This window comes from Somniosus microcephalus, chromosome 12 (assembly GCF_052327205.1).
Source record: "Somniosus microcephalus isolate GS21.2 chromosome 12, FLI_Smic_1.0, whole genome shotgun sequence".
NCBI lineage: Eukaryota > Metazoa > Chordata > Chondrichthyes > Squaliformes > Somniosidae > Somniosus > Somniosus microcephalus.
In genome coordinates, this window is record NC_140998.1 from 162,929,319 (window position 1) to 162,954,977 (window position 25,659).

A 25,659-nucleotide genomic window follows, 5' to 3' on the forward strand; every position below is an offset into this window, starting at 1 on the left:
CCGCTTTGTGGAACACCTCTGTTCAGTCCGTAAGGGTGACTCTGAGCTTCCGGTCGCCTGTCACTTTGATTCTCCGCTCCATTCCCACTCAGACCTCACCGTCCTCGGCCTCTTGCACTGTTCCACTGAAGCTAAACATAAGCTTGAGGAACAGCACCTCATCTTTCGATTAGGCACTTTACCGCCTTCTGGACTCCACATCGAGTTCAACAATTTCAGACCATAACCTCTGCCCCAATCTTTTTTTTCCATTTTTCTTCTCTCTCTCACATGGCAGCTGTGTCTCTTTCTGCCAGAGCCATTTACACTTCATCTCGAGCCATCTTTTGTTTCTTAACTTGTCCCATTACCATCTCCTTTTTCCTTGCACCATCATCCCTTTTGTCTCTTAATCTCTCCGGCCTTCCATCCTATCACAGACCTTCCCTTGTTCTTTCCTCCCCTCCCCCTACACTTGCTTAAAAACCTGTTCCATCTCCAGCTTTTTCCAGTTCTGACAAAGGGTCATCGACCTGAAACGTTAACTCTGTTTCTCTCTCCACAGATGCTGCCTGACCTGCTGAGTATTTCCAGCATTTCCTGTTTTTATTTCAGATTTCCAGCATCCGCAGTATTTTGCTTTTGTAATAGAGTAACTTATAACCCTTATAGTTTAACATACATAACTAGTTACTTCTCTGTAAGTAGGCTATGCTCCATGGTTCCATTAGAGTCTAGTTTCTAAGGTGAAGTATTTACATGTTTCTAGAGCTTTCATTCTTTTGGAGCTCTGAATTTGTCTTTTTCTTGCTAGTTTTTTTCCTGCAAATTCTCTTTCCCCCCCCCCCCCCCCCCCATCCTCTTCTAAAGGTATTGACTCTTTGTTGCACACCAGTTGTCTTGTACCTCACTCCTGTACCCATTCTTCATGGTTGACCGTTGAGTGCTAGACGGCTGCTTGGGCACATCACAGCTGAGCCTGGTCCTGTCTTGACACAATGGCCCAGAAATTCGGGTCGGGGGGCTTCCCGCGGGTGTAAGCCCCCGACCTGCACTTACCTTGCGCACCGGCTGTTGAGCTGTGGGCCCCCGTGGAATTCCGATCCTGGGCCTGCTCCAACTGCCGGCGCGCAGTGTTTGCGTATCCCGGGGCGCAGTTAGTTCGATGCGTCCCCTGGGATCACGTGGGCCATGGAGAGCCAATCGGAGCAGGGAATGGCCATTCATAAGTTTGACAAGACCTGTCAAAACTTATAAATACTACGGGCCCCAAAAATCACAATCTTCAAATAAATTTTTTAAAAATCACATTTTTTAAAGTAAACTATAAATTACATGAAATAACTATTTTAAACAATAATTTAAATTTTTGAAAAAATTAATTTTATTTTCTAACGGGGCTAAAAATAAACTTACCTTGCTTTAAAGTATTTAAAAATAATAAACCTGTCAGTATGACCTTTTCTCTGCTTTAGCTTGTTGCTCATGGTTGTTGCTGGGATTTCATTTAACAAGACTTTCCATGCAGGTGGAGTTGGCTCAAACCCCCTCTCGGAGGTATATGAAACCCTTGTATTGGGCAATTTTCCTGCAACAGAGATGAGTTACTTTGAATTGATTACCAATACTAAACCTTGGCAGAGCTGGGGTGGTTAAAATAAATATTCCCCTTGTGGTTGTATATCTTTTACAGATAGTACCGATTCATATAATTCAGATCCACTTACTGCTAAGAGCAACTATGGGTACCAGTGGAGGCGATGTGCTACAACAGTGCTTTCTCGAGTTTTCTAGCGTTCTGGAGACACTGTCATCCCATCTACTGCTATGAAACACGTGTTTCACAAACAGCTTAGATAGTCTGAGGCTAATTACTAGTGCATGTGGGGCAACCTCACTTGGTGAGGATGGTTCATGTAGAAAATCTGAATGTGACTCCAGTGCAGCAATAGAAGTTATTGCAGATTATTGGGGTGGAATAGGGAGTTTCTTACTAAATTCATACTGTGCTCCACCTGCCATAAGAATGCTTGGTGCAAAGTTTAAAATGTTTTCTGTCGCCCAGTATCGTCCTCACAAAAAATGTTTACTGAAACTCAGCGCAGGCAGGGGATCGAACCTGCTCTGCTGCTCACTGCACAGCACCACGGGTGTAGTACGTGTCTTCATAGCACTGCATAAACTGTGCGTGGGTGGATGTCAAGTGAAGGCAGGAAAGGGCTTGGCTTTAATATGCTGCCATTGGGCCGAATAGCCTGCCGAAATTCCCTGTCAAGGTGAGGTACAGGTCAGCATACGTGGAACTGTACGCTAATAAAATTCAGTGCCTTCAGGAGATGAGAGAAGAAAATTGGGTGGGAAAGTAAACAAAAACTCCTCTTGGAGATTGCATTAGAATATGTTTGTGTTTTAAATATGCACCCTGCAATTCTTTTGTAGTTGTGTGTAAGTGGGAGCTATCTGTGCCACGAGCTGTGTGTGAACACAAAAGTTTTAAAATAATTGTTTTCATTTAGTCACAGAACGAATGGTTAAATAGACGATAATTTAATTTGCATTGATGAACTTCCTTATTGCAAGTTTTTTTTAGGGACTTTCATCCGTGTTAAATTTATTCAGTTTAGCTCCTCCACTTGCAGAGAAAAAGTGGGCGTGACCGGTTGTTGAAAGGAGGGCCGAATAGACTGCGGATAAGTGGAGCAAGCCAGAGCAATCCATCTGAATTGCACCATGTTCATGAGAATGTCAACACGAACCCTCCCAGGTGTGGTCAGTATTCTGTATAAATCAGAAGATGTGCCAAGAAAAGCTACCCCATTGTCTTTTAAGGTACTGTAACTTTAAACTTCTACTCAATTACATGCACTGTTAATTGGCAAAGGCTTGGTCTTTCAACAAATGTAAATAATGTTACATACAGTATATGATTTTGATACGAAGAGCAACAGGAAATTGATTGGTGTGGAGTTTGCACATTCTCCCTGTGTTTGCGTGGGTTTTCTCTGGGTGCTCCGGTTTCCTCCCACAGTCCAAAGATGTGCAGGTTAGGTTGATTGGCTATGATAAATTGACCCTTAGTGTTAGGGGGATTAAATACACGGGGTTACGGGGATAGGGTGGGATATGTGTCGGTGGAGGGGTTATGGGGATCGGGTGGGATATGTGTCGGTGCAGGCTCGATGGGCCGAAATGGCCTCTATCTGCACTGTGGGGTTTCTGTGATTCTGTGATTGAGTCTCGCTGTGATAACTACTGTACTGTTCGTATATACAGTAAACTCTTTCTTATCCGGCACCTGTGGGACCAGGATGGTGCCGGTTGATGAAAAATTCTGGATAACAGATAGGTTTACTACCAAGGCAATTTTTAACACGCACAAAAATAAAAACCACTGACTAACTCGGCCACCGCGGGAGACTCGGCCTCGGCAAAACGAGTGCTGGATGGATTCGGCAAGATTACCGGTTATCTATTCTGCTGGTTATTAAAGTATTCCGGATGACTAAGTGCCATTTAAACAAGAGTTTACTGTATATTTCATGTAAAATAAACCAGTTTTTTGGTTCACACTCGAACTCGTCTCACTCTCGTGCTTTTCAGTTTGAGATGTCAAGTAAAAGATCAGAGAATCCAGAACAAACAGAAGACCACATTGTTCAAATACCTAAGTCAAGTTTTCAATTAACTGATTTTACTGCTCTGACAATCTTAAATCCACATACCATGCAGCATTGTTGGAAGGGAGCCAGAGCAGTAAAAAAATGATTTCCGGGTCAGTTTTACTTGGTGGAGAAATGGTAAGTGTTATACTGTATATGTCCGAGACAAATTTTGCTGCCTCCTTCAAACACCTGGACTGCAACCAACAATCCTACTGCCTTTTAAACAACGTGAATGATAGACATACAAAGCAGACATCCAGTATCTGAAAGAGAAAAATAGGTTAACAATTCAAAACTGCCTTTGGTTGGGCAGCAGAAGGTTGCCATCTGCCTACTTTTTTTACACTGGTTCAACCAAGTTAATGTCGGTTGCAGTTAGTAAATTTTATCTGGCTGTGCAGTGGCTATTTCTTTTCCTCATACTAAGTATTTTATTGCCGTGCATTTTACCTCCAGAAAAATGTCAGAAGTGTGATTGTGGTTACCAATACAATACAATACAATACAAATCGCTTTATTGGCATGATAAGGTACATCTTATGTTGCCAAAGCATCAAAATACATTTATGGTTGAACACATAAACGCGGTTCCATTCATACAGTGTATAAACAGGTATATCCCTGAGTTTATAAATATATTTTCGCCTTGTTTATATATACTCTTGTCTTAGTTTACTGGTTGTCCCTCTGTTCATGGCAAGCTGTAACATAGTGTGCCGCCAGTGTTACACAGCTTCTCTCCTCCCCCAGTAGGAATGGGAGTTTTTGGTTGTCAGTCAGATTTCTGAATTCAGGGCATATTTGTGAGAATTTTTGATAGAAATTCTCCCTGATGTCCTGATATTTTCCACAGGCTGTGAGGAAGTGCATCTCTGTCTCAACTACTCCCTGACTGCAGTGAGAGCATATCCTGTCTTCTCTTGGCAGCCTGGTCTGCCTGTGTCTGCCTTTTTTGATCGCTAGGCTATGTTCGCTAAGTCTGTACCTTGTCAAGGTTCTTCTCAGTTTGTTATCCTTTACCATGGTCAGGTAATCAGCTATGTTGTATTGTCTGTTTGTATTGACAGTTACCAACTGTCAGCTGAAGTGAGTATTGATCGCTTATTTAGCACATATAATAGAATTTTACAGGCACAAAAGGAGGCCACTTGGCTCATCGTGCTTGTGTTGTCTATCCACTTAGTTTTGCTCCCCTCCCCTTTACCCTATGCCCAGTGAAATTTTTCCTTTTCAAATATTTGCCCACTTCCCATTTTAAAAGCTGTTATAGATTCTGCTTCCACTACTGTTTCTGCTGGGGCATTCCATGTCCTAACAATCCTCTGCCTAATAGTAGTAACAAAAATGCCTTCTAAAGCCTCTCTTCACTTGTGAATGAACAGTTCCACTCCAGAGGAGATCTTGTTGGAAGCAGCAGGCTGTGCAGGGTGCAGCTGGCACGTCCTCATTGCTGGCTCATAACCCACATGGCAGCTCGAGATCAAATCATCGCTCCCAGCCTTCTGGGTGAGCATGTGCCAGTTCGAGGCTGAGAGCTCAGGGACCGTTACTGGTGTCAACAAAAGGTTAGTTGTTTTTGAGTTCCAGCGAAGGATTAAAATAAAGCGCAAAATGTTTCATCCTTTTCCTCCCAACCCTTTTAAGGTCCTCCCCGTTCCATTGTGGATGGTGGGGCAACCCCAACAAGAAGCCCCTTAATATGGTTGACAGAAACAAAGAGGAGAGGGGAGAACAGTAGAGGTCAAGAGTTCAGCTGCATTTAGCTCAGAATTGTCAAAAGTTTTCTTTTTCTTTGTGGACCCTCAGTTAACGTTTCGCCATTCTGACGAAAGGTCATCGACCTGAAATGTTAACTCTGTTTCTCTCCACAGATGCTGCCTGACCGGCTGAGTATTTTCGGTTTTTATTTCAGATTTCCAGCACCCGCAGTATTTTGCTTTTGTATAGATAAGCCCGATCCTGTCCTCATCTGTTGTCCATACATGTACTACCAGCAGGACTTACTAGGTAGTGACCAGGAGTGGGAACCAGGGCTGATGTCCCTTCCTTCCCTAGCTCAGGGACTCAGGCCAGTTTTAGTGTACCCAACACCATCCTGGCTGCTAGCTAACTCAGCACACACAGGGAATCCAACTAAAATGCATTGGTCCCTTCCACCTTCCCTCCGACTCATTACTCCTGAGCTAAGAGGGCAGGGCAGGGCAGCCAACTATCGTTCAGGACAGAGTCCTACTGGCACCAGCTAAATGTATAGACACCACCTCACCTGACAAGAATCATGAGCTCCCAGCCCCAGTTAAGACACCAAGAAAAGTTTGCAGCTACGGTATAATTCAGTGTTGTCCAATGCACTAGCCACTAGTCACATGTGGGAATCCAGTTGTGGCTAAATGCATTTCTGATTAGTAAATAAAAAATGAGTAATGGACACTATCGTTGGGCCTGTCATGATCTCAATACTCACATTCACACGTCACGTGAACTTTAGCCTTTTTGTGCATTTGTTGGTAAAATGATAAGATGAGAAGCACAGAGTACAAGTGCTCTTTTATCGTTGTGAGTGCTTTACTTCCTTGGTTAATACTTACTGGTTATCTGCTAACATGGTGTGAAACACAGGTGACTTAGAATTATAGAATGATAACACACAGGAGGCCATTTGGCCTATCGTGCTTGTGTCAGCTCTTTGGTAGAGCTATCCAATTAATCCTGCTCCCCTGCTCTTTCCCCACAGCCCTGTAAAAAAAATTTCCCCTTCAAGTATTTACCTGACTCTCTTTTGACTGTTACTGTTGAATCTGCTTCCACCACCCTTTCAGGAAGTGCATTCCAGTTCACAACAATTCGCTGTGTAACAAAAAATGTTTCCTCATGTCTTGTTCTTTTGCCAATCACCTTAAATCTGTGTCCTCTGGTTACTAACCCTTCTGCCACTGGAAACGGTTTCTCTTTATTTACTCTATCAAAACCATTCATGATTTTTGAACACCTCTGTCAAACCTCTTCTTAACCTTCTGTGCCCTAAAGAGAACAACCCCAGCTTCTCCAATCTCTCGACATAACTCATCCCTGGTACCATTCTAGTAAATTTATGAGGATGATGCCTGGACTGAAGAATTTTAGCTATGAGGAAAGATTGGATAGGCTGTGGTTGTTTTCTTTGGAACAGAGGAGGCTGAGGGGAGACTTAATTGAGGTGTATAAAATTATGAGGGGCCTAGATAGAGTGGATAGGAAGGACCTATTTCCCTTAGCAGACAGGTCAACAACCAGGGGGCATAGATTTGAAGTAATTGGCAGAAGGATTAGAGAGGAATTGAGTCATAGGGTCATAACGGCACAGAAGGAGGCCATTTGGCCCATCGAGTCCATGCCGGCTCTCTGTAGAGCAATCCAGTCAGTTCCATTCCCCCGCTCTATCCCCGTAGCCCTGTAAGTTTATTTCCCTCAAGTGCCTATCCAGTCTCCCCTTGAAAACATTGAGGGCTGGATTTTCCAAGCCCCATGGAGGCGGGACAGCCCGTAAAATCGGAGAAATTGGGGGCAGATGGCAAACCTGCCTCCGTGCCCACTTGCCAGGAGACGGGAAGATGTGCAGCTTCAGGCCCCGTCTCCTGGAGGCGGGAAAGGCTTTTAATCTTTTTAACTGCCTGTGAGCAGGTTGTTCACAGGCAGGAAAAAGGATTAGTGCCATTTTACCTTCACAGGTGAAGGCTTCCCGACCTCTGAGAACCCCGCCGGGTTGGAGGAGACGTGGAGGAGGTCTGCGGTGGTCGGAGGCACCTGGAAGTAAGGTGTAGAGGTGAGTGATGGGTGCAAGTGTGGAGTGGTAAGTATGCAAGGTGAGTGATTAGTTTAAAAAAGTGTTCACTTACCTTTTTTCCTTCTATAGCCTTTAGCCACGCTGGATGGGGAGAGCGGACAACCACCGTGTCAATTTCAGGTAATGGCTGATGGACCCTCCGATCCATCAGACATCTTAAATTTACTACTTTTCAATGTTTGATGAGTCCTCACCACAAAGTCTCATCAAACTAAAGAGAATGTCAGTGTTTGACAGCTTCACTTTATGAAGCCCAAGGTCCCATATGCTTTGTTAACCACTCTCTCAATATGTCCTGCCACCTTCAGGGACCTATGCACATTAACTCCCAGGTCCCTCTGTCCCTGCACACTCTTTAAAACTGTGCCATTAAGTGTATATTGCCTCTCCCTGTTCCTTCTGCCAAAATGCATCAGCTCACACTTCTCTGTATTAAATTCCATCTGCCACTTGTCTGCCTATGTCCTGTTGCAGTTGATTGGTATCATCTTCACTGTTCGCCACACCCCCAAGTTTGGTGTCATCGGCAAATTTAGAAATTGTACTCTGTATTCCAGTATCCAGGTCATTTATATATATCAAAAAAAACAGTGGCCCCAGCACTGACTCTTGGGGAACACCACTGTCTACCATCCTCCAGTTTGAAAAGCAGCCATTTACCACAACTCGCTGTTTTCTGTCCTTAACGCCTTCCTAAAATCCATGTAGACTGATGTGCCTCAATAATTCCGAGACTCGAAGGTAGCAGAACAAAACAAGGCTTTTATTAACTTAGAACGAAACACGTAAGCGAGAGAGATGTCGTCCTTCTGGAGACTGGGGCTAGACTGAAAGCTAGCTTACAAACGGGGCCAGGTATGGGCGGAGCCCTACACACAGCACATTCCAGTATACAATACAGCACATTCCAGTACACAATACAATGAGATCTGGGGGAAGGGAAATGACACTGAAACCGATCTCAGTCGCAGGCAGTGATGAATGGAAATATTTCATCACATTCACCCCTTCTATAGATTTAGTCTGTTCGGGGGTTTGATAGTCCTCTGCGACCGACGTGGCTGTTGCGGTGCCGCGGGTGTCGGCTGGGTGTCCCCGGTAGCCTCCTGGGTCTCTGCCGGGGGTGCCGCCAGGGTTGTTGAAGGGGTAGTTGGTGGGGGTGCCGTTGGTCGGTGTTCTTCCGGGGGTGATGAAAGAGTAGTGGGTGGGTAAGAGTTGCTGTGATCGTCGTTGCCGCTATTGCCGTGGTTGTTGTCGATGCCGGCTGGGGCGACGTCTTTTATGGACACGGTGTCCTCCCTTCCGTCGGCGTGCCGGACATATGCGTATTGGGGGTTGGCGCGGAGTAGGTGTACTGGCTCCACGAGAGGCTCCGTCTTGTGGCCCCTCACATGCCTTCGCACGAGTACCGGACCTGGGGTGGAGAGCCATGACGGCATGGATACGCCGGAGGTGGATTTCCGGGGAAAGACAAACATTCGTTCATGAGGCGTGGTATTAGTGGCCGTACACAATAGCGACCGTATCAAATGGAGCACATCCTAGAGGACTTCCTGCCAGCGGGAGATAGGGAGGCCCTTGGTCCTTAGAGCTAGAGTGACTGCTTTCCATACTGTCCCGTTCTCTCGCTCCACTTGGCCGTTACCCCGGGGGTTGTAGCTGGTGGTACGGCTCGTGGCGATCCCCCTGGACAGCATGTACTGGCGTAGCTCTTCACTCATGAAGGACGCCCCCCTATCCGTATGGATGTAGCTCGGCATACCGAACAGGCAGAACAGGCTGTTGAGGCATTTAATGACCGTGGCGCTGGTCATGTCTGGGCAGGGGAAGGCGAATGGGAACCGGGAGTATTCGTCCACAATGTTCAGGAAGTAAACATTGCGGTCGACGGACGGGAGGGGGCCCTTGAAATCTAAGCTGAGCCGCTCAAAGGGCCGTGTAGCTTTGATTAAGTGGGCTCTATCTGGGCGGTAGAACCGAGGCTTGCACTCAGCGCAAGTGCGGCAGTTCCTGGTCAGGGACCGAACTTCCTCAATCGAGTAGGGTAAGTTACGGGACTTTATGAAGTGGAACAGCCGCGTGACCCCTGGGTGGCAGAGGTCGTTGTGGAGGGCCTGTAGCCGATCCCCGGTGGCGCTGGCACACATCCCTCGTGAGAGGGCGTCAGGGGATTCGTTAAGGGCCCCTGGCCGGTAAATGATGTCGTACTCGAAGGTGGAGAGCTCGATCCGCCACCTAAGAATCTTATCATTTTTAATCTTCCCCCTCTGTTTATTATTGAACATAAACGCTACCGACCACTGGTCGGTAAGTAGGGTGAAGCGTTTGCCGGCTAGGTAGTGGCGCCAGTGGCGCACTGCCTCCACGATGGCTTGGGCCTCCTTTTCCACGGAGGAGTGTCTGATCTCGGGCCCTTGGAGGGTCCTCGAGAAGAAAGCTACGGGCCGCCCCGCCTGGTTGAGGGTGGTCGCCAAGGCGAAGTCAGACGCATCACTTTCCACTTGAAATGGAGTGTTCTCGTCCACTGCCTGTAGCGTGGCCCGCTCAATATCCTGCTTAATGCTTTTGAAGGCGGCGTGGGCCTCAGCAGAGAGCAGGAAAGAGGATGCTTTCAAGAGGGGGTGGGCTTTGTCGGAGTAGTTGGGGACCCATTGGGAATAATAAGAAAATAACCCCAGGCACCTTTTCAGGGCTTTGGGAGTGTTGGGCAGGGGCAGCTCCCGTAGGGGGCGCAATCGGTCGGGGTCTGGTCCGATTTCCCCATTCTCCACCACGCTGCCTAGTATGCAGAGGCGCGTGGTGTTGTAAACGCACTTGTCCTCGTTGTAGGTGAGGTTGAGTTTTTGTGCGGTTTTCAGGAACCTCTCGAGGTTCGAGTCGTGATCCTGCTGGTTGTGACCGCAGATGGTGACGTTGTCGAGGTAGGGGAAGGTTGCCTACAAGTGGTGGTCATCGACCATGCGGTCCATCTCCCTCTGGAAGACCGAGACCCCATTCGTCACCCCAAAGGGGACTCTGAGGAATTGGTAGAGGCGTCCGTTCACCTCGAAGGCGGTGTACGGGCGGTCCTCTGGTCTGATAGGGAGCTGGTGGTACGCTGACTTGAGGTCGATGGTGGAGAACACCCGGTATTGGGCGATTTGGTTCACCATTTCTGATATGCGGGGTAGCGGGTAGGCGTCTAGTTGGGTGTACCTGTTGATCGTTTGACTATAGTCGATCACCATCCGTTTCTTCTCGCTACCCCTTACCACTACCACTTGGGCGCGCCACGGGCTGTTGCTGCGTTCAATAATGCGCTCTTTCAGGAGCCTGTCTACCTCGGTCGCGATAAACCGCCTGTCCTCCCAGCTGTACCTCCTGCTTTTGGTCGCTATTGGCCGGCAGTTAGGGGTAAGGTTCGCGAATAGCGAAGGCGGCTTTACCTTCAGGGTAGCCAGACCGCACACTGTGAGGGGCGGCTGGGACCCACCGTACTTGAGCGTGATGCTTTGGTGGTTGCACTGGAAATCCAGGCCCAAGATCACGCTCGCACATAGGTTGTTCATGATTAATACTTTAAAATTATCATATACAGTTCCGTTAACGCACAATTGTACCGTGCAGTAACCCAGAATGGTCGATGTCTGGGTTTTGTCAGCCATAGAGATGGTACCCTGAGTAGGGACCACCTTTAGGGAGAGTTGTTGTGCCAGTTCTGGGTGGATAAAGCTCTCCGTGCTTCCACTGTCAATTAAGCATTTAACCTGGCACCCGTTTACCTCGATGTCCACCATTGATCTGGATAGCGGGTGCGGCCTGGTCTGGTCCACTGTGACCGATGCCACTGTAGGGCCCTGATCGATACAAGATGGCGTCCACGCTGTCTGCTCACAAGATGGCGGACCCCACGAGGTCGGGCAAGATGGCCGCTCCCACGGCGCACACGCGGCGGTGGCGGGTTTTCCGGCGGTTGGTTTTCCGGCGGGGTTCCCTCTGCACACCTTCCCGAAGTGCCCCTTCTTACCGCACTTAAAGCAGGTGGTGCCTTTCGCCGGGCACAGGTTTCTGGTGTGCTTTGGCTGCCCGCAGAAGTAGCAGTTGGGTCCCTGACGCGTCGCGGCTGTCGTAGGGCTTCTGGGGGGAGAGCGGAGCCCAACCGGTGTCGGGCTGTCGGGCGGGGAAGATGCCTTCCAAGATGGCGGCGCCCTCGGTGCACACGTGGCGGCGTGGACGGCGCGGGCTGAAGAATAGGCGTCCGAGTTTCTCTGGGCCACATCCAGGGATCGCGCGGTGTCCGCAGCCTGTTTCAGGTCCAACCCCGTTTTTTCCAGCAGTCTTTGCCGGATGTAAGTGGAGCTGAGGCCTGTGATGAAGGCATCGCGAACAAGCTCGTCAGTGTACACTGCGGCTTTTACATCTCGGCACTTGCAGTCTTTGCCAAGCATTTTCAGGGTGCTTAGGAACTCCTCCACCGATTCCCCAGGTCGCTGTGCGCGGGTGGCGAGCAGGTGCCTAGCATACACCTCATTCGTAGGCTGCTGGTAATGCGCCTTTAAGATGTCGCAGGCGGCCAGGTACGTCTCGGCGTCTTGGATGAGGGGGTAAACCCGGTGGCTTACCCAATTCCGCAGAATTCCGAGCCTCATCCTTGCAGCGTCCGTAGCGTCTTTGACGGCTGCGGAATTGTCCAGGAAGAATTCCATACACTCAAACCAGTGTCCGAAGCGTGCTGATGCGTCCGGAGCATGTTGATCCAAATCCAAACGTTCGGGTTTCAGGAGTTGATCCATAGTGTTGAAAATAAGTTAATAAAATTGATGTGCCTCAATAATTCCGAGACTCGAAGGTAGCAGAACAAAACAAGGCTTTTATTAACTTAGAACGAAACACGTAAGCAAGAGAGATGTCGTCCTTCTGGAGACTGGGGCTAGACTGAAAGCTAGCTTACAAACGGGGCCAGGTATGGGCGGAGCCCTACACACAGCACATTCCAGTATACAATACAGCACATTCCAGTACACAATACAATGAGGTCTGGGGGAAGGGAAATGACACTGAAACCGATCTCAGTCGCAGGCAGTGATGAATGGAAATATTTCATCACGTAGACAACATCCATTGCTTTCCCTTCATCAATCATCCTTGTTACTTAATCAAAAAATTCAATTAGATTAGTCAAACACGATCTGCCTTTTACAAATCCGTGTTGGCTCTCCTTAATTAGCTTAAACCTCTCCAAGTGGCCGTTAATATTTTCCTTGATTATTGTTTCTAAAACTTTACCCACCACTGATGTTAAACTGTAGTTACTAGGATTGCCCTTCCACCCTTTCTTGAACATTGGTGTCACATTTGCCATTTTCCAATCCTCGGGCACCTCCCCCGCATCTGGGGAAGATTGGAAAATTATGGCAAGCCCTTCCGCTATCTCCACCCCAATTCCCTTAGCAAGCCATCTCGACCAGGCGACTTATCCACTCTAAGCATACCCAATCTTTCTAGTACATCCTGTCCATCAATTTTCACCCCTTCCATTGCTTCTACCTTTTCCACTTCGACTGATATTTTGTCAGCATCCACCTCCTTAGTAAAGACCGATACAAAGTACCCATTGAGTATTCGAGCCGTGCCCTACAACTTTAAGCATATATCACCTTCTTTGTCCCCACCCTGCCTCTTACTACCCGCTTACTGTTTACATGCCGGTAGAAGATTTTTGGGTTCCCTTTTATGTTAACTGCCATTCCACTCTCATATTCTCTCTGCCAATCTTATTTTCATCTTCAGTTCCCCTCTCAACTTACTGTATTTAGTCTGGCTCTCCCTTGAAGAATTCACCTGACATTCATTAGACACCCTCTTTTTTTGTTTCATCATCATCTCTATCTCCCTCGTCATCCAAGGAGCCCTTGCTTTGGTTCCCTTACCCTTCCCTCTTGTTGGAATGTACCTAGCCTGTACTTGGAACATCTCTTCCTTAAAGATCACCCATTGTTCCGTTACAGTTTTTCCTGTCAGTCTTTGGTTCCATTTTACCCTGGCTAGATCCTTCCGCATCCCATTGAAGTTAGCCCTATTCCAGTTTAGAAGTTCCACTCTAGATTGTTCCTTGCTCCTCTCCATTGCTAATCTAAATCTTATGATACGATGATCACGCGTACACAAGTGTTCTCCCACAGACACTTAGTCGACCTGGCCCACCTCATTCCCCAGCACCAGATCCAGCAATGCCTCCTTCCTAGCTGGGCCAAGAACATACTGGTCAAGGAAATTCTCCTGAACACATTTCAGAAATTCCTCCCCCTCCTTTCCATTTCCCCTAGCATTATCCCAATCGATATTTGGATAATTAAAGTCCCCCAATACATATCACCACTCTATAGCTCTTGCATGTCTCTGCGATCTCCCTGCAGATTTGCTCCTCTACCTCCCTCTCACTATTTGGAGGCCTGTACAATATCCCCAATAGTGTGATCCAACCCTTTTTGCTCCTCAACTCTAACCAAATGGATTCTGTCCTTGTCCCCTCAAGAACATCCTCCCTTTCCAACACTACAGTGTCTTCCTTAATCAGCACTGCCACCCCACCTCCTCCCTTTTTTCCTTCCCTATCTTTTCTGAACATCTTGTACCCTTGAATATTAAGTGACCAGTCCTCACCGTTTTTAAGCCACATTTCTGTTATTGCCACATCATATTGCCACACGGCTAATTGTGCTTGTAGCTCACCAAGCTTATTCACCACACTTTGTGCGTTTATGTGCATGCATTCTAAACCCATTTTTGAATTTTTCTTAGTCTGCTCCTATCTAATATGGTACTATTTCCACCTCCAGCACTACCTTGCCCCCCAGTACCATCCAATGCACTCACTCTTCCATGCACCCCACTCCTCCCCTCCAATCCTACATGCTGGTGCCCATCCCCCTGCCAAGCTAGTTTAAACCCTCCCCAACAGCACTAGCAAACTTCCCCGCGAGAATAGAGGAGAACTGAGGAGAACTTTTTTCATCCAGAGGGTGGGGGGTCTGTAACTCACTGCCCGAAAGTGTGGTAGAGGCAGAGACCCTCATCGCATTTAAAAAGTACTTGGATATGCATTTGAAGTGCCATAGCCTGCAAGGCTACGGACCCATAGCCTATAAGGCTACGGACCAAGTGCTAGAAACTGGGATTAGGCTGGATAGCTCTTTCTTGGCCGACAGACATGATGGGCCGAAGGGCCTCCTGTGCCTAACTTTCTATGATTCTATGATAAATCTCTTCTGCACCCTCTCCAAGGCCTTGACATTCTTCACAAAGTATGGTTCCCAGAATTGAACACAATACTCCAGCTGCGGCCTAACTAGTGTTTCATAAAGGTTTAGCATAACTTCATTGCTTTTGTACTGTATTAATAAAACCAAGGGTCCCATATGCTTTCTTAACAACCTTCTCAACTTGTCCTGCCAGGTTCAAAGATTTGTGTACAGACACCCCCAGGTCTCCCTGTTCCTGCACCCCCTTTAAAATTCTACCATTTAGTTCATATTGCCGCCTCTCATTCTTCCTACCAAAATGAATCACTTCACACTTCTCTGTGTTAAATTGTATCTGCCATGTGTCTACTCATTTCACCAGTCTGTCTGTGTCCTCCTGAAGTCTGTTGCTATCCTCATTGTTTACTACATTTCAGAGTTTTGGATCCTCTGCAAACTTTGAAATTATGCCCTGAATACCCAAGTCCAGGTCATTAATATATATTGTAAAATCTTAAATGATCTCTGAGTTCACAGAATCACAGAAATCACAGAAACCCCACAGTGCAGATAGAGGCCATTTCGGCCCATCGAGCCTGCACCGACACATATCCCACCCGATCCCTGTAACCCCTACACCAACACATATCCCACCCTATCCCCGTAACCCCACGTATTTAATCCCCCTAACACTAAGGGTCAATTTATCATAGCCAATCAACCTAACCCGCACATCTTTGGACTGTGGGAGGAAACCGGAGCACCCGGAGGAAACCCACGCAAACACGAGGAGAATGTGCAAACTCCACACAGACAGTCGCCCGAGGTCAGATTCGAACCCGGGTCCCTGGCGCTGTGAGGCAACAGTGCTAACCACTATGCCACCGTTCTTGGACAAGACACCAATAGGCAGCAGCCAGTATGTTTGAGCACTAGATCAAGATGTATTAAGCATACAGCGTAATATACTTAATATTAGGCGATAGTTTTAACGAGTAGCTCGCAGCCTTTGGACTCTGGAACCTCTCGGACACAGATAATGTCGTCTTAAGTCTGTTCCTTTGTTCTTGCAGTACGTCTGTGTAAAGCTGTTCTTTGAGTATTGAGGTTTTAACCCTTATCAAAAGTTGGTTTGGTCAGTGTCCATATATGGTCTTTAACAAAATCACCTTTTTTAATTGGTTCTAATGGTCAAAATACCATTGTCACTCAGACTAAGGTTAGTAACCTGGCCACTCCTTTTCCAGTATACTTCCACGAACGCTGCTCCCCTGTCGTGTTATCTTGTTTATAGCATTTCACCCCATTGGAATTTACCATATCTCTTTCATTTCATAGCCTCCCTGGTACAAGGCCTTTATACCAAGGGCCCATATCATCCTGCTGTCTCACTTGTCTTGAGGTATCCAGACTATCTCACTTTAATCTACCAGATAAATACCTTAACTTCCATGATCTCTCTCATTTTATGTCCTTACACTAATTATCCTCTAAATATTGTTGCAATTAGTTTTGTTAAGCGAATTCTAAGTTCTATTCAGCATTATAATATGTTATTTAACGATTTGACCTTCACTTGAAGCCTGTAGCTGCTTGTTATCACAGCTTAGTCAAAACTGCGTTTGGCTGTCCCTGCAGCTATTTTCTGAACAAGTCTTAGCTTTTTAGTTACCCAGGAGTAATGATGGGTAATATTATTTGGTCAGTGGCTACACTTGAAGTTATACATGTATGATTCTCGTCTACTAAATATCTCTAAATATCAGCCTTTCGTACAATATCAAAAAGAGCAGTGACCCTAATACCGACCCCTGGGGAACACCACTGCACTGCATACTTCCCTCCAGTCTGAAAAGAATCGTTTACCACTACCCTCTGCTTTCTGTGCTGTTGCCAGTTTTGTATCCATGCTGCCACTACCCCTTCAATCCCAGGGGCTTTAATTTTGCTAACAAATCTATTATATGGTACTTTGTCAAATGCCTTTTGAAAGTCTATATCCATAACATCAACCACACTACCCTCATCAACCCTCTCCGTTACTTCATAAAAGAACTCAATCAAGTTAGTCAAACATGATTTGCCTTTAACAAAATGGTGCTGGCTTTCATTTGATTAGCCTATACTTTCCCCAAATGCCAATTACAGGAAACTCTTTTTTATCCGGCACCAACGGGACTGGCGTGGTGCCGGTTTATCAAAAAGTCCGGAATACAGAGAGCTATAGTAAAAGATACGAGAGCTCCGTACACAGCAACAAATCCAGGCTTCCCTGTTGCTTAGCAACAGGTGCAGGAACCCAGGCCACAAGATCCAAGCGGCCCTGTTGCTTAGCAACAGGTACAGGAACCCTGGTTACACAGCCACAGATCCAGGAACGGCCACTAATATGAAGTAAAACTTACCTGAACCTACTCCTGAATTTTGCCGATTAAGAGAGATTTCCGGTTATTTAGGTGCCGGTAAATCGAGAGTTTCCTGTAATTTTGTCCTGGATTATTGTCTGTAAAAGTTTCCCCACCACCAACATTAGGCTGACGGGCCTGTAGTTGCCGGGTTGATCTCTTTCCCCTTTTTTAAACAGGGGTGTAACATTTGTAATCCTCCAGTCCTCTGGCAGCACCCCAAAGATGTGACTTCACCATGGAAACAACTGCAACACTATATGGAGAGGGGAGCTGTCATCGTGGGCGGCTCAACCAATCAGAATAACTGCTCCAGGCCAGCAGAAGAAAGCAGCTCCGACAGGGCACACCATGACAAAGGGCAAGCAGCATCCAACTGTGTTCCGGATGGAGAATAAGGGCAGGTCTGGCACATCCTGCGAGAGTCAACATTCTCAGCAATCATCATTCTGATAAGCCAAAGTGCTGCTCACAACTCTTGGGCAAAAACCTAGAAGCTGCACTAAGATACCGAATGTACCCAACGACTGTTTAAATTAATACTGAATGTACCCAACGAGGGTCAACGACTGTTTAAATTAATATTGTCTGTACCGAACGAGGGTCAAAATTGTTTGACACCTACAGAATGTTGGAAACCTGTACTTTTTGCTATGTAAGCTTTGGCAATATGGTTCCCTGTAAACTTTCATGCCAATAAAGCATTTGAATTGAATTGAATTGAATTGATAAAGACTGCAAAATTTTGCACTGAATGGTAGTGGATGTTTGTTAAGTAAATGTACATGTGAAGTGCATTTACCTGTATTATCTGTAAGGCGTTTTCTACTAAAGTTAGTGCATGTTGCTAAAACCGTTTCACTGTAGCCATGTGTGGCTAATCAGTGATCTCTATTGGACAGCCCTGGTTTAATTGCTTGAATTCCATATTGTTGGTATTAATGGTGCAGTATATGGATATGCTAACTTTCTGTACCACGGGCTCCATTAATAGGATTCAACTTTAGTATCATGATTTTGGGCAATAACACTCTGCTTTCCTTTTCAGAAAGAGCAACAACCTTACTATGACTTATCTGTGAAAATTCTACAGGCAAAAAATATCGTTGGAGGAGATTTCTGTAAGTAATTACATTTCTATTTAACTGTCGAAAGTATTTGTGATTTTGCTGATTCTTTCAGAAGTTTTGCGCTGTATTAAACAAACTAATTATTTTATTTACATAATAGGAACACTGTGCTCCACCACTGCTTACTGACTCACTCACTGCTCTCCAGCACTCGCTCAGTGACTGGTGCTATATAGACACATGTAAACTTGTTGAGTTAATTATTCTGCTCATTCTCCTAGATAGCTTTGCACTTGGAGTCGATATCTAATCTAGCTGTAGCTACTTTAGCCTAGTAGCTCACCTTGTTTCCAATTCCCCGTGCAATGTGGAACAAGAGCAGCCATTTTATTTTAAATTGCATCTGTGAATAATCTGTAGCTAACATGTCGATTGTAGTTAAGGATAAAGAGGGTGCTCTCGCTGAGAATGTTTGTATTACCCTAAATCTCTGCATTCAACCCAGCTCTTTGTCTGGAATCGGTCAATATTAGTCTGTTCTTAGTGAGATCTTGGCAGCCTGGGAAGGCTTGGCCACGTTAATTAATAATAATGTAAACCAGAACAGCCTGGTCTTGTTTGTACAAAAAATTCCTTTCTCACCTCCATTACTTAAAAAAACAGCCACGGTAAATAGCAAAGCAGACTAACCAGCATAATACCTGATCCTTGCACACAGTGAATCCTCCAGTAGACAGTGCAAGTATTGTTTGGAGATATGCAGGTCAGATAAGTGTGTATTTTCATTTTATGCAGCAGCAGTTTATGATATCCGTGTCCTGAATCTGGTGTGCACAGACACATATCTATGTTCCAACTTGTCCAGAAATATGTCCGCTCTGTCCCTTTCATCTAAATTCGGAGTTATCAAATGGCAGAAATGAATCTTAGTGAAGTTAGAAAACTAGTAGTTTCCCACAGTACCCCAATCCCTTCCTCCTCACCAGTAAAACTCCCTCGACTGTGCCCCAACAGTGTACCTCAGTTCCAATTTCACTTGAGCGCTTCTTAATGCATCAGTGTGATGTTTCCATTTCCCACACCAATCCTCCTGTGGTCAAATTCCTCTGATAATGAAACAGCCCAGCCTTCAGCAGGACCTGGACAACATCCAGGCTTGGGCTGACAATTGGGAGGTAACATACGGGCCAGGCAATGATCCTCTCCAGCAAAAAAAAAGGCCTAGCCATCTCCTCCTGAACCTCAACCACCATTTTTCCCCACCAACGTCATCTTGGGAATTGCCATTGACCAGAAGCTCAGCTGTACCCGCCATATGGATACTGTGACTATATTTATCAACACTGAGCTTCCGATCCCATACCATCTCCATCACCAAGACCACCTACTTGCACCTCCATAACATCGCCCGTTTCCGCCCCTGCCCCTGCCTCGGCTCATCTGCAGCTGGAATCCTCATGCATGCCTTTGTTACCTCTAGACTCGACTATTCCAATGCCCCCGTGGCCGGCTTCCCACCTTACACCCTCCGTACACTTGAGCTCATCTAAAACTCTGCTGCCCTTTTCCTAACTTGCACCAAGCCCAGATCACCCATCACCCCTGTGCTCGCTGACCTAGATTGGCTTCCGGTCCGGCAACACCTTGATTTAAAAATTCTCATCCTTGTTTTCAAAACCCTCCATGGTCTCCCCCTTCTTTACTTCTGTAACCTCCTCCAGCCCTACAAAGCCCTGAGATTTCTGCACTCCTCCAATTCTGGCCTCTTGAACATCCCTGATTTTAATTGCTTCACTGTTGGCGGTCGTGCCTTCAGCTGCCTATGCTCTAAGCTCTGGAGTTTCCTCCCTAATCCTCTCCGTCTCTCTAGCTCTCTTTCCTGCTTCAAGACACTCCTCAAAACCTACCTCTGACAAGTGTTTGGCCACCTATCCTAATATCTCCTTATGTGGCTCGATGTCAAATTTTGTTTGCTAACTTTCCTGTGAAGTGCCTTGGGACGTTTTACTATGTTAAAGGCGCTACATAAATGCCTGTTGTTCTTTCAACCTTGCTGGGTCAATATCCTGGAATACCCGGCCTAACACCACAAGGATGGCAGCAGTTCACGGAAGAGGCCCAATACCTTATCAGGGCAACTAGTGATGGGCATTAAATGAAGCCTTGCCAGCATTGGCCACATCCTGAGAACAAATAAAAATAAAGCTTTTTTTTATGCTCACTAGTTACTAGCTTGAATCTGCCTGAGATTCAGGACTCCTGTAGAGAGGAATCATTCAGATTTTGGTATAGCATATTCTTGGGCATCACTGACAAACTAGACATTGCTGGCCAGTATGTGAAGTATTTTCTCTTGCATTTTTCTTTTCTTTGTTTGATTTCCCTCATCAGTCTGCCCTCCATTATCTTTACCGATCGGGAGTTCTATACCATTGACGGCTCAATTTACCATTACCCAGGTGGAGCAGCAAGACCCACAGTGCAGCCACCAGGGATTAAAAACAAGTGGAGAAAAGATGAAACAAATCAAAATGTGGGTGGGGGGTGTGTGGTTAGATAATATCCCTTTAATACAAGTATAGTATGGAGGGTGTAGGTAGGGGTAAAATGAGGAAGTGCTGAGTGGGGTGCCCTGTGGATCGGTATTGGCATCACTACTGCTCCCAATTTGCATCAACCGGCTGGATTTTGTGGGGGGTCAGCGGGCGCGATCGGTGGCGAGTCAGGTGGGAAAGTTTTTTTTTCCCCCAGCGGGTCAGGACCTCGCTGTGAACCCGCCACCATGCGCTTTTACCAAATGTCAGGTCTGTCAGTGCTGAGCAGACCCGACACGCAGTGGCGGGGGAGGCAATTAAAGTAATTAGTGGCTTGTTTACAGCCACTTAGCAATCGTTTTTTCCCAGCTTTTTGGATTTGACAAGTCGCCCACCGATTTCCCGCTGTGCCCAGACCTCGTCTCTGAAACTGAGGCGGTCAGTGCCCATTGAATCAGCTGATGAGTTGACAGCTTCAAATGTCAAGTCAAAGCTCCCAACTGATTGAGATATGTTCCCTCAACCACTAGCTTCTCTAAACTGCATTTCCACTACAGATTCAGCATGCTGCACATCCTTACACAAGTCTCCATCCAGTGTGACCTCATTACCTCTCCTACCATTGACAGATTGCTTCTGTCATCTCTACTTCACCTGCCATCTAGTCCATCAGCATGGCTGCCCTTGAAACCCTCTCACCTTGGTCCTCCAGAATCCCACCACGATCAGCTCCAACACCAGCAGCACCAGGCACACCAGCAGCACCAACAACCACACCAACCCTCTCCACAATCAACTGATGCTGCACAGGGCATCAGCACCCGACCACATTGCTGCCCGGGAGGCCAGGGATGGCCTCACCATGGCCAGATTTACTTCACTTGATGCTGTACACCCTGGCTGCCACATGATGCGCCAGGTTGGCACCACCCCACACCAACACCATAAAGCATCCCTACAATGCCCAAGCCATTCCTTTCACACTCATCACCATTGCAGGGGGTACTGTTATGTCTCACCATTAACTGCAACTCACTAAGCCACTTCCAAAGGTGCAGACAAATCTGTCCAAGAACGCAATGTGTTGAAAATAAAGGTTTCAATCTTTGACACCACATTAACAGAAACTTCACATGAACATTGCATAAAACGCCCAAGTGCCTACCCTTGTGAGTTGTTTGTTGGTATGATTGTACTAGGATGAGTGTGAGGGGTCGTTAGTGTGATGGGGATGTGATAATGTAGATCGAGAGGGAGGGGTGGAGGTGCGAGGTAAGTTGGTGTGAGTAAGGATGTGTAGGAGTAGGGTAGGGGAAGGTAGAGTGATGGGAATGTGATGAGAGGCACAACGTCATCCTGCTGAGTGTGGCTCTGTACTAACGTTTTGTGATGTACTGAGATCATTGAAATATTTGTGGCCCTACACCCAGGTCCTCTTTACCACATCCCTCTTTGTGCCCTCTTCTGCAATGTGCAACCAGGCTGTGTTGATCTCCTGGGGAGGTCTCTTCCGCCCATGGGAAGGGAAGAGAACCTCCCTGCGTGCTGTGACTCCATAAGCATATGGAGGGCGTCATGGGAGAGCCTGGGTGCAGCCCTGCACCTCTGTGCAGTGCTTGTCAGTGTTTGCAGCACCTCAATGCTGTAGAACACTGACAGCACAAATGTCAAAATAAATTTGGCCATGGTCCCTTTAAGGAAACCGGCTGATGACGCGTCATCAAATGATGCTACCAGACCCATTTCCTCTAATTGGCTGGGAAATGTGCTGAGCAGGCTTAACAAGCCCAATCACGGTAAATGCATTTCAGAGGCCGGGATGGAGACCGCAGCGGGGTCGGGACCCGCCACCGATGTCGCCCGTCACAGACCCGCCGAGGTTCGTAAAATCGCGGCCTACAACTTGATTCAGAATCTCAATGTAAATTGGTCAGATTTGTAGATGGTACCAAAGTAAACATTCAGTCAAGTAGGATATTTTAAGCAGCACGGGCACGATGGGCCGAATGGCCTCCTGCGCTGTATGATTGTATGAAATGCCATCAGTGATAAAATGGTGTCATTGCCCAACCTACTGTGTGATAGCGGACTTGCGTTTATGTATCTGGGAAAATGACAAGGCAGGTTGTGTTGTCAGGGCAACAAGGCCCCCTTAAGTGCAAAGTTCAAACAAAAATCTGTTTTTGAAGCATCAGAGTGAAAAGTGCAGATTCTTGGTATTTTTAATAGTTTGAACTAGCCTCTGTTTACATGCAGGAATAGCAGAGACCAAGACCGCCTGCCTTACACTGTCATGCTGTAAGATTCCTGTGCAACCAGGCTGCATTGACGCACCTTTTGATTATTTCACTGTTGTGTCTGTTCACAGTAACTGCAGCAGACTGCTTTGTTTCTTTACATCTCCCGACGGCGTCTTCAGTCGATTACAAAACAAAAACCATTTCCAATAACGAAAGTCCTGAGTGGAATGAAACCTTCAATTACAGGATCCATAGTATGGTGAAGGTAAACCTGAGAAAAGAAGACAATCTGCTGTGGTGTGGAACAGTTAGAGCCCATACCAAAAGTTATAGACTAAATGCTGCTGGGATATCCTGAGCCACAATTGTATTGCCACGTTTGGAGGGTGCTATATGGGGATGAGTATGGTGGATAAAACTAATATCATCCTGCCATGTTTCGAGTTACGTTAAGCCCAGATGTGTCACATTGGGAGGGGTGTGTGGAGCCCATATTGTGTCACATTGGGAGGGGTGTGTGGAGCCCGTATTGTGTCACATTGGGAGGGTGTGTGGAGCCCATATTGTGTCACATTGGGAGGGGTGTGTGGAGCCCAGATGTGTTGATATGCCTATCAATTAGTCCAATAAAAGGCGACGAGTTAAGAACGTAACTGAAGGTTTTTATTGGCTAAATAACAGAGCCCACCCTCGTGGGTGATCCGATCCAACAGGGAGGAATACTAGCCAGTCAGCTACCTTTATACCTGGGCAGGTAATGGGCGGAGTCGGAGGTGGTCAGCCCAGGTATAACAGTGCGACAAGAGGCGACCTCGTGTAGTGATGTGACAGTGAGAACAGTGAGAACAATATACAGTGATAACTATAACAGTGGTTTACCACATTCACCCCTTGTTTAGATTAGAGTCCGGCGGGGTGAAGTGTATTACCAGCTCTGGTATGTCAGTCTGTCCGGAGGCTTCGTTAGCCTCTCCGATCGTCGCAGCGGCGGTGTTACATTATCCGGTGTTAAAGCTGGTGTCTGCGTAGTCGGCAAAGGCTCGTGGGGTTCCGGCATGCCGTCTACCTCGGCTGGACTCGGGGGGGTTGGGAGGGGGGGGTGAGGGTGCGAGGTCTCGTAAGGAGACAGTGTCCTCCCGTCCGTCTGGGTAAGCCACATAGGCGTACTGGGGGTTGGCGTGCAGGAGGTTCACCTTCTCGACCAGGGGGTCCGTTTTATGGGCCCTCACGTGCTTTCGCAGCAAGACGGGTCCCGGAGAGGTCAGCCAGGTTGGTAGGGTGGTTCCCGTAGTCGACTTCCTGGGGAAGACAAACATTCGAGCATGGGGGGTGGTGTTAATGGCAGTGCAAAGTAGTGACCGGATGGAGTGCAGCGCAATCGGGAGGACCTCTTGCCAGCGGGAGGTTGGGAGGCCCTTAGACTTTAAGGCTAAGAGGGTGGCCTTCCATACCGTCGCGTTCTCTCTTTCCACCTGGCCGTTCCCTCGGGGGTTGTAGCTGGTGGTCCTGCTTGCTGCAATACCCCTCTCCAATAGGAACTGACGGAGTTCCTCGCTCATGAAGGAGGCGCCCCGGTCACTATGTATATAGTTCGGGAACCCGAACAAGGCGAAGAGTTTGTTCAGGCATTTAATGACCGTGTTACTGGTCATGTCTGGGCAGGGGAAGGCAAAGGGGAAACGGGAGTACTCATCAACGATGTTGAGGAAGTACACATTACGGTCGGATGACGGTAGGGGCCCCTTGAAGTCGATGCTCAGACGCTCGAAGGGGCGGGTGGCCTTGATCAGGCTTGCTCTGTCCGGCTTATAGAAGTGCGGTTTGCACTCAGCACAGATCTGGCAGTTCCTGGTCATGGTCCTGACCTCCTCGATGGAGTATGGCAGGTTGCGGGCCTTAATGAAATGGTAGAGTCTGGTGACTCCGGGGTGGCAGAGGTCATTGTGGAGGGTCTGAAGTCTATCACTTTGCGCGCTGGCGCATGTAATGCGTGAAAGAGCATCAGGGGGGTCGTTCAGTTTACCGGGCCGGTACAAGATCTCATAATCATAGGTGGAAAGCTCGATTCTCCACCTCAAGATTTTGTCGTTCTTGATCTTGCCCCTCAGCTTGTTATTAAACATGAAGGCAACCGAGCGTTGGTCGGTGAGGAGGGTAAATCGTTTGCCTGCCAAGTAGTGCCTCCAGCGCCATACTGCCTCCACAATTGCCTGGGCTTCCTTCTCGACCGACGAGTGTCGGGTCTCGGGGCCCTGTAGGGTCCTTGAGAAGAAGGCTACCGGCCTACCCTCCTGGTTAAGGGTAGCGGCTAGGGCGAAGTCGGATGCATCGCTCTCCACTTGGAAGGGGATTGACTCATCCACTGCGTGCATTGTGGCCTTGGCTATGTCTCCCTTAATGAGGGAGAAGGCCGCGCACGCCTCTTCCGTGAGGGGGAAGGATGTGGTTTTCAGGAGGGGTCTGGCTTTGTCCGCATAATTGGGTACCCATTGGGCATAGTAGGCGAAAAGCCCCAGGGTTCTCCTAAGTGCTTTTGGACAGTGGGGGAGGGGTAGCTCCATGAGGGGGCGCATTCTTTCGGGGTCGGGGCCGATGACTCCGTTCTCTACTACACAGCCAAGGATGGCAAGGCGCGCTGTGTTAAACACGCATTTCTCCTTATTGTAGGTGAGGTTCAGCCGTTGGGCCGTACGGAGGAATTTCTCCAGATTCACGTCATGGTCCTG

At 47.3% G+C, this 25,659-nt stretch overlaps 1 protein-coding gene across 1 annotated transcript in view; it reads left to right on the forward strand.

Annotated features, from left to right (window-relative positions):
* Positions 1-2,093: 2,093 nt before the first annotated feature.
* LOC147109670 (cytosolic phospholipase A2 zeta-like) overlaps positions 2,094-25,659 on the forward strand; it is a 193,610-nt gene continuing 170,044 nt past the window's right edge. Inside the window, exons 1-3 of the mRNA XM_086003756.1 lie at positions 2,094-2,808; positions 18,138-18,210; positions 23,062-23,198. Coding sequence (XP_085859882.1) covers positions 2,710-2,808; positions 18,138-18,210; positions 23,062-23,198 — 309 coding nt within the window. The 5' untranslated portion in view covers positions 2,094-2,709. The remainder of the gene's footprint in view (positions 2,809-18,137; positions 18,211-23,061; positions 23,199-25,659) is intronic.